The sequence below is a fragment of the Elephas maximus genome, chromosome 4 (genome assembly GCF_024166365.1).
Source record: "Elephas maximus indicus isolate mEleMax1 chromosome 4, mEleMax1 primary haplotype, whole genome shotgun sequence".
NCBI classification, from domain to species: Eukaryota; Metazoa; Chordata; class Mammalia; order Proboscidea; family Elephantidae; genus Elephas; species Elephas maximus.
Genome location: NC_064822.1, coordinates 66,768,623 through 66,778,591, shown reverse-complemented (window position 1 = coordinate 66,778,591; position 9,969 = coordinate 66,768,623). Strand labels below are relative to the sequence as shown.

Sequence of the window (9,969 nt, the reverse complement as noted above, 5' to 3'; positions counted from 1 at the left end):
TTCAGCAAGGATCCGTCTGACATCAGCAATGATATCCCTCATTCCACCTCCTCTTCTGAATCCAGCTTGAATTTCTGTCAGTTCCCCATCAATGTACAGCTACAACCAGTTTTTTAATTGTCTTCAGCATAATTTTACTTGCATGTGCTGTAAGGCCACTATGAGTCAAGTTCAACTTGACACCAATGGGTGATATGAATGCTATTGTTTGATAATTTCCTCATTCCATTGGATCACCTTTCTTTGGAATGGGTGCTAATATAGATCTTTTCCGGTCAGTTGGCCATGTAGATAGATGATAGATGGATGGATGGATGGATGGATGGATGGATGGATGGGTGGGTGGGTGGGTGGGTGGGTGGATGGATGGATGGATGGATGGATGGATGGATGGATGGATCGATGGATGGATGGATGGATGGATGGATGGATGGATGGATGGATGGATGGATGGATGGATGGATGGATGGATGGATGGATGGATGGATGGATGGATGGATGGATGGATGGATGGATGGATGGATGGATGGATGGATGGATGGATGGATGGATGGATGGATGGATGGATGGATGGATGGATGGATGGATGGATGGATGGATGGATGGATGGATGGATGGATGGATGGATGGATGGATGGATGGATGGATGGATGGATGGATGGATGGATGGATGGATGGGTGGGTGGGTGGGTAGATGGATGGATGGATGGATGGATGGATAGACAGAGCGATAGAATGAGGAAACGATGGATCGATCGATCGATGGATCAATAGATCGATTGATAGATCGATGGATCGATAGATTGATAGATCATAGGTAGATCGATTGATCGATCTATAGGTAGGTAGGTAGATGGTAGGTAGGTAGGTAGGTAAGTAGGTAGGTAGGTAGGTAGATAGATTAGATAGATAGATAGATAGATAGATGATAGATAGATCAATGATAGATAGATGATAGATAGAACGATAGACAGAAAGAGGGAACGATGGATCAATAGATCGATTGATAGATCGATGGATCGATAGATCGATAGGTAGATCAATCGATAAATCGATCGATCGATAGGTAGATAGGTAGGTAGGTAGATAATAGATGATTACATAGATAGGTAGGTAGATAGATGATAGGTAGGTAGGTAGATAGGTAGATAGATGATAGATAGATGATGATAGATGATAGATAGATAGATAGATAGATAGATAGATAGATAGATAGATAGATAGATAGATAGATAGATAGATAGATAGATAGATAGATAGATAGATAGATAGATAGATAGATAGATAGATAGATAGATAGATAGATAGATAGATAGATAGATAGATAGATAGATAGATAGATAGATAGATAGATAGATAGATAGATAGATAGATAGATAGATAGATAGATAGATAGATAGATAGATAGATAGATAGATAGATAGATAGATAGATAGATAGGTAGATAGGTAGGTAGGTAGGTAGGTAGGTAGGTAGGTAGGTAGGTAGGTAGGTAGGTAGGTAGGTAGGTAGGTAGGTAGGTAGGTAGGTAGATAGGTAGGTAGATAGGTAGGTAGATAGATAGGTAGATAGATAGGTAGATAGATAGATAGATAGATAGATAGATAGATAGATAGATAGATAGATAGATAGATAGATAGATAGATAGATAGATAGATAGATAGATAGATAGATAGATAGATAGATAGATAGATAGATAGATAGATAGATAGATAGATAGATAGATAGATAGATAGATAGATAGATAGATAGATAGATAGATAGATAGATAGATAGATAGATAGATAGATAGATAGATAGATAGATAGATAGATAGATAGATAGATAGATAGATAGATAGATAGATAGATAGATAGATAGATAGATAGATAGATAGATAGATAGATAGATAGATAGATAGATAGATAGATAGATAGATAGATAGATAGATAGATAGATAGATAGATAGATAGATAGATAGATAGATAGATAGATAGATAGATAGATAGATAGATAGATAGATAGATAGATAGATAGATAGATAGATAGATAGATAGATAGATAGATAGATAGATAGATAGATAGATAGATAGATAGATAGGTAGATAGGTAGGTAGGTAGGTAGGTAGGTAGGTAGGTAGGTAGGTAGGTAGGTAGGTAGGTAGGTAGGTAGGTAGGTAGGTAGGTAGGTAGGTAGGTAGGTAGGTAGGTAGGTAGGTAGATAGGTAGGTAGATAGGTAGGTAGATAGGTAGGTAGATAGATAGGTAGATAGATAGATGATAGATAGATAGATAGATAGATAGATAGATAGATAGATAGATAGATAGATAGATAGATAGATAGATAGATAGATAGATAGATAGATAGATAGATGATAGGTAGGTAGGTAGGTGATAGGTAAATAGGTAGCTAGATAGATAGATGATAGAGAGAGAGAGATTGATAGGTAGGTAGGTAGGTAGGTAGGTAGGTAGATGATAGGTAGATAGGTAGATAGATAATAGATAGAGAGATAGACGATAGATAGATAAACATATCTAAGAGACTGATTAAAAAAATGAGCAAAGCAGAGTTTTGGCTAGGAGCTCTTAAGAATTACTATAGCAACCTGAGGTTTGATAATTAATGGCCCCAATTTCCGCTCTTGTATTCAAGTCTTTTGCTAAGCAATTTTGCAATTCCCCGCACCAGAAGTAAAGTGTACTTTCCTGTTCCTTGACTTGGTGATCAGCCACAAGGTACGCTTAAGCCAATGGGATATTAATAGTGACTTGAAAAGAACCTGAGTGATCCCGCCTACTCTGTTACATCTCTGATGTCTCCGTCAGAAGTGATTCCAGGTTAGCCTACATATTCTGCTCCTCAGTAAAACATGCTTGCAAGGAGACAAGCACAGCCAGACTCACAGCTAGAGGTGGAGCCACATAGCCGCCAGCTTGATTTTTTTCCAAGCCAGCACAAAGACTGGTGAGTGAAATGCTGTTGTTAGCCAGAGTCTTGGGTATAGTTTGTAATATAGCAGTAATGTGGTAATAGTTAACTGGTATAAAAGCAAAAATTGTGTTTTTTAGAATAGCATATAAAGTTTTATTAGGCATTGGAACAATTTGTACTATTGGTAAAGGTCTGAAAAATATAGTCATAGCTTTCTCTCTCTCCCTCTCTCTCTCTTTTTTCACACAGACACACAGACACACACACACACACACACAACCTGTTCGACTCCTAAAAACAGTGTTGTGGAGATAGGAACTAATATTTATAAAAATTTCAAAATACTTAAGTAGAGAAAACCGAATACCTTATAACACAGCTTAAAAAAGTCAACCCATTACTTTTTTTTTTTCTGTTTATTTCTTATGCAGGTGACTTTGAAATGTAGGCTTCCTTGTGTTTATTATTACCTATATCAAATGATATTACTAATTGTAATCATCGTGGCACAATGTCAATAACACAACACATTTTTGTGGAACATGAGGCTTGTTTTCATGTTTCTGGAAGTGGAAGTTCTGCTCTTGAGAACACTGATGTCGTGAGCCTGACCAGAGAGAAGCAGTAGAGTATAGCAGAGTGGTTAAGTGAACAGAGCCAGCTAATAGCCATGCTCCGCCATTTATTGGCTGTGTTACTTTAAGAACGTTATTTAATCCCTCTGTGTCTTGTTGCCACATCTGTAAATTAGACATAATAACAGCTCCTACTTGACAATATTATTGTATGTTTAAATGAAATCATGTAAGTTAAAAACTCTGACCTAGACCTAATATATTGCAAGCACACAATAGACACTAGATATTATTCTTCCTGAAATATCATTATTACAATAAATTTATGAGCTTTTCACTGAGGTCTAAGTTGTTACTTTATGATGAAATCATCTAGATTTCGATCTTTGGATGGAACTCATAAAGGTCAAAATTAACTAAAAATTTTGGTAAGTCAGGATGATGGTGTGGGGACCCAATCTATTGACTTCATAAACCACTGAACCTCACCTCCCAATTACTTCAGAGTCTATAATCACCTCCAGTGGCCACTCGAACTCTAGTGGAATATAATGAATTTTGGGTGGTGGTTCATTTCCACCCAGAAGCTCCTCAAATAAGAGGCCTGGCAATCTCCTGAAAAAATCAACCACTGAAAACCCTACGGAGCAAAGTTCTACTCAGTAACTCACTGGGTCACCATGAGTTGGAATCAACTCAACAAGTCTTTTTTTTTTTTTTTTTTACTGGTATGTGTCAAAAGGAAAGGAGTTACGTGATTAGTCAGACTTCTGAGAAATATTTGTCATATTTTTTTTACGTTAACGTTGTATTTTCATTTTAGATTGTCTTCCTATACACTGCTGAAGCAAAATTCGAGTAGTGGGCAGGGATCCTGAATCCAGTGTGTTCACTACTCCCAGTCTGTATTTTTCACTTGACAAGAGACAGGAAACGAGATAATGCTCAAATATGCAGAAGAGTCCTTGTCTCCAGGCAAGAAGGACGAGTATGACAGGCTATATATGCTATTTGTGAAGGAAAGCAAGTTACTTTTGGTGCCTCTCCGCTCTCCGTTCTGAATACTAACCCATCTAAAAGAGGAGGCATCTCAATGATTTCCATCTCTTCTATCAACGTCAAATTATGTTTAGCATTCCATACACAGCATCTTATAAACAGATCCAAACTATGTGAGTAAAGGACAACTGATTTTTGTACAAATTTTTACAGCTCTATTTAGGTAAAATTGGCATACAACAAAGTACACATATTTAAAGTGTACAGTTTAATAAGTTTTGACATATGTATACACCCACGAAAGGTGGCACAATGGTTAAAGTGCTTGGCTGCTAACCAAAATTTTAGCAGTTCAAACCCACCAGCCTCCCTTCAGGAGAAAGATATGGCAGTCTGCTCCAATAAAGATTACAGCCTTGCCTTAGAAACACCCTAGGGGCAGTTCTACTCCGTCCTATAGAGTCGCTATGAGTCAGAATTGACTACACGGCAGTGAGTTTGGTTTTTGGGTTTTTTTTTTTTCCAATACACTCATGAAACCATCACCACAATCAAGGTAACGAAATACCCTTCTGTGCCAAAAGTATCCTTGTGCCCCATTGCAATCACTTCCTCCTGCCCCTTTCAGCACACCCTCCCTGAGATAACCTCAGATCAGCTTTCTGTCACTATAGGTCAGTTGACATTTTCTGGAATTTTATATAAATGGAATCATACAGTATATATTCATTTTTGTATGACTCCTTTTATTCAGCGTAATGATTTTAAGATGCATCCATGTTGTTGTGAGATCAATAGTTCATTCCTGTTTTAATAGCTGAGTATCCATTGTAGAGAAGAACCACAGTTTATTTATTCCTTCATCCATCGATGGACATTTGATTGTTTTTAGCTCGGGACTATTACAAATAAAGCTGCCATACAAATTTATGTACAAGTCTCTGTATGTACATATGTTCCATTTCTCTTAGGAAAATACTTGTGGTTAGACTGGATGAATCATATTACAGGTGTACAGGTGGCTTTTTAAGAAACCTTCAAACTATTTCCAAAGTAGTTGCACCATTTTACATTTCCATCCACAGTATCTGAGAGTTCTAGTTCTCCCACATCCTTACTGGCACTTGAAAGGATCAGACATTTTCATTTTATTAATTCTAATAGGTATGTAGTAGTTTCTAAATTTTCATGTTTTCCTAATGACTACCGATGAAGAGCATCTTTTGTGTTTATTTGACATCTGTATGTCTTCTTTCGAGAAGTGTCTGTTCAACTTTTGCAGCCATATTTTTACTGAGTTGTGTGTTTCCTTGTTTAAGATTGAGAGTTCTTTATATACTCTGGATATGACTTGTAAATATTTTTCTCCCAGTCCCTGGCTTGTCTTTTCATTTTGTTAACACTGTCTTTTGAAGAGCAGAAGTTATTAATTTTGAGGAAGTACAATTTATCATTTTTTAATGGGTTGTGCCTTTTGTGTTGAATTGAAAATATCATTGCCTCGCCCAAGATCACAACTCATTTCTATGTTCTCTTCTAGAAGTTTTATAGTTTTAGGTTTTATATTTATGTTTATCATCCATTTTGAATTAATTTTTGTGTGTAGGGTGAGGTATGGCCAGGAGGTCATTTTTTTGCATATGGCTATCCAATTTCTCCAGCACTGCTTACTGATATGATCCTTTCGCATCTTTGCCAAAAATCAGGTATTCATACATTTGTGGGTATCTTTCTGAACTCTATTTGTCTATCTTTACATCAGTACCATACTGTATTGATTGTTATAGGCATAATAAGTCTTGAAATCAGAAAGCACTGGTCCTCCAACTTTGTTTTTTATTTTTCCAATTTGTTTTGGCTGTATTAGGTCTTTGCATTTTCATATGAGTTTTCTATTTCCAATTTCCACCACAAATATACATATATATATTGATTTTTCTTGGGATTGTGATGAATTTGGCTAGAGCTAATGTCTTAATAATATTGTGTCTTCTGGCTCATGAGAACAATCTATTTACCTACATCTTTAATTTCTCTCAGAAATGATTTGTAGTTTTCAGTCTAAAAGCCTTGTATCTTGCATATCTTTTGTCAGGTTTATTCATAAGTATTTAATATTTTATGCTATTATGAATGGTATTGCTTTTAATTTCAATCGACATTGCCAGTGTACAGAAATAACATCAGGTTTTTTTAAAAAATATTGATCCTACATTCTGAACATTTTTTAAGTGACTTATTAGTAATGAAGAACTGTTTTGTTTTATTTTTAATAGGTGACACCATCTCTTCCAGCCTTACTACAGAGTCACAAGAACCTGCAAAAACAAATAAAAAGAAGTTTTGTGTCTCTAAAATGACCATCCTAATCTCCTTTCTGGTGATTCTTATAACTAGACTGGCTGCGATTTTAGCAGGTGAGTTTCCCAATTCTTAAATACGTTCATGCTAGCTCTCCTATAGAGATATTTCATCTTTGTGAACATAGGCTATTTCACCTTTGTATGCTTACCGTAGCAGAAGTATCAGGGGGTAATTTCTAACCGTATTTAATCCTGACATTTGTACATGGAACAAGCATATGTTACTTCTGTAAATGAGAATAATATCTGTACTAAATATCACATGGCACTGTTGTGAGGATAAAAATGAGTTAATATATACAAAGTTTCCCTTCAAACTAGTATTAACCATAGTTTTTACAAGGTAAGGATCTGTGGCAAAATGTAAGTCATCATACTGCTTCCTTCATCAAGAAAGTTCTGCTTTAAAAATTTATCAGATGAACAGCACATTTGATGATATAGTTCATTTACTTTCTGCCACAAGTCCCTTATCTCACCATGGATTGGTAAAACAGAAAGAGTAGGTAGCCTGTGAACTAACTTGCTGTAAACCATACACTTTTATATAAATGTTGGTATATTTTTCTACTCTACTTCTAGTAGATGGCTATGTTGATAGAATAAAAATTAAGCTCATGATGGAAAACATTTGATCTCTCTGGTTGTGTGCCTTGCAATGACAAGGTCGTCTAAAAAGTTAAATGTTTAAAATTAATTCTATGTCTCAGAAGAGAAGATAAAAGGCCCTCCACCCCCTCAGCTCTTAATATGCTATTAAATTATTTTAGTTGGAAAAAACAGATCTTCCACTGAACACATTTCATGCCTGGATGACTGGATTGGTTACCAAAGAAAGTGCTTCTATTTTTCTGAAAATACAACAACTTGGGCATCCAGTCAGAACTTCGGTGCCTCTCATGCAGCAACTCTTGCAGTATTCAACACCATGAAAGAACTGGTAAGGTAATACTTTTGACCTGTAGTTACCATTCCAGAAGTTATAGCTGATATGGAGAGTACACCCTGGGGTTAGGAATGGTACAGAAAAGACCCACTTAGATGTGTCTCGGAAGACATGCCTGGTGAAAACACTATGGAGCCCAGTTTTACTCTGTAACACTTGGGGTCACCATGAATCGGAATCAACTCAATGACAACTAACAACCACATTAACTTGAATGCATATAACTAGTTTTTCAAAAATGAAAGAATTTTATTCCACTAAATTGAAAACTTGTAAGAAATGGATAAGTGTCTTAACTATAACGTATCAGAATGAATTATGAAGAACCTGAAAGAACCAATAACTATTCAACACATTTTATTATTAACCAAAAATTCACCCATCCTAAAAGTCACCAAACCTAGAGAGATCTACTAGCAAATTTGACCAACCCTTCACAGAACAGAAAATTTCTGATTTATAAAAACTATTGCAGAATAGAAAAAGAGGGACAGCTACTCAATGCAATTTACTACCGAAATTGTCACAGAAATAACATAACCCATGAACCAGACAAGGACAGTGTGCCCTCTCAGATCATTTCCAAAAAGGAAAGTCTGTATTTCCATAAACAGTATACTGAATAGGATGAAAGGAAAATCCTAGAGGACGAGGTATTTTGTATTCAGCCTGTACTCATTTCCACAAGTTGATTTCGACTCTTAGAGACCCTATAGGACAGAGTAGAACTGCCCCATAAAGTTTCCGAGGTTTACAGAAGCAGACTGCCACATCTTTTTCCAGCAGAGAGGCTGGTGGGTTTAAACTCTCAATTTTTTGATTAGCATGTGAATACTTTAACCACTGTACCACCAGGACTCCTTTTTTTTTTCAGTCTGTAAATATACTTTATTAAAGGATTTCCTGAAACGATATTCTGACCATTCTGAATATTGGATTGGACTGAGCAGACAATGAGGAGAGGCTTGGAAGTGAATAGATGGAACCGTATACAGTGGTTGGTAAGTCCTGGGTATATCATTTACACACCTAGAGCTAGGCTCAGAGCCCCTTCCTACCATGGAGAGATCCATACATAACCATTCTCCTAGAAGCTTCCTTTGTAGTATAGTCTGGAATGAGCTCAGAGTAGAAACTGTATTACAAAGTACTCAATACCTATAATATGCCAAACACAATGCTTCATGGTCATTCTATTGTTTGATGTCCACAAAAAAAACTGAGAAGTGGATATATTTATCTCTATTTTATACATGATAACGTTGAGGTCTAGAGATACTGAAAAACTAAAATATTTTATAATATAGATTTGAAATATGTTTGGCAATAAATCTTACACTTCTTGGCCATATGGGTAATAAGTTTTTGAGTTTATAAAGTTACCTTATAGGCCAGGGGAAGTACGTGAATTCAGTTCGCTTTATATTCTAGCCTCATGATATTGGGTTAGAGTAAGAGACTATAGCAAAGGAAACTTTTTCTCCTATCCTTCCAGTGCCTGTTCATTCTTTGGCCTGCTTTCTGTGTTTTGTTTCAGGTTTGACATAATGAGATTTGGAGAATGTGCCTGTCTACACAAAGTCGGGATTAGCAGTGCTGGTAGCCATTTGGTTAGAAGATGGATTTGCAGAAAACTAGACACAGGCCCACCAAGAAGTTAAGGCACCATAGGTAGAAGATATTTCACATAAAATGTAGTTTTTATTCCCTTGAAAGAAATATGTTAATATAAAAGTACATGAAATTCATGCTTAGAAATTTTCACTACTATTTCACTCCAAGTCCCTAACTGCATTTTTTATAAATCTATTAGGCTTTTGGCATTTGAGAAGTATGTTGTTGTTGTTGTTAGTTGGTTCCAACTCATAGTGTATACACCCCAACATATTTTAAAGTTTCCAAATCTCCTTATAGAATAAAATTTCTGATATATAATGAATTAAGCTATGAATGAAAAATTTAAATGACACGTTTAAGATAGTTAATTCTCTGAATTTAGACTAATGTCATTTAAAATTACTTATTTTTCTAAGAACTCTAACTTTCTAACATTTTTTGCACTGTCTTTTTGCTCATTTTATCAATATTGTTAATTTTCTTTTAGTTTTGCAAACTCTACATTACTTTTTGAGATTCACTAATGTATGTCATAAAATTCAAACATAAGAATAG

The 9,969-nt window shown here is 35.7% G+C and overlaps 1 protein-coding gene across 2 annotated transcripts; it reads left to right on the top strand.

Moving 5' to 3' along the window:
- Positions 1 to 6,137: 6,137 nt before the first annotated feature.
- On the top strand, positions 6,138 to 9,664 carry LOC126075159 (C-type lectin domain family 2 member D-like). Of its 2 annotated transcripts, XM_049882424.1 has the most exons (5): positions 6,138 to 6,194; positions 6,765 to 6,905; positions 7,622 to 7,791; positions 8,695 to 8,798; positions 9,335 to 9,664. In XM_049882424.1, the coding sequence occupies exons 1-4, from the start codon at positions 6,164 to 6,166 to the stop codon at positions 8,752 to 8,754; spliced, it is 402 nt and encodes a 133-aa protein (XP_049738381.1). In that variant the 5' UTR covers positions 6,138 to 6,163; the 3' UTR covers positions 8,755 to 8,798; positions 9,335 to 9,664. The 2 variants fall into 2 exon arrangements, with proteins under 2 accessions (XP_049738381.1, XP_049738382.1); XM_049882425.1 differs by lacking the exon at positions 9,335 to 9,664 and having other exon boundaries at positions 7,622 to 7,796; positions 8,672 to 8,745.
- The last annotated feature ends 305 nt before the right edge of the window (positions 9,665 to 9,969 follow it).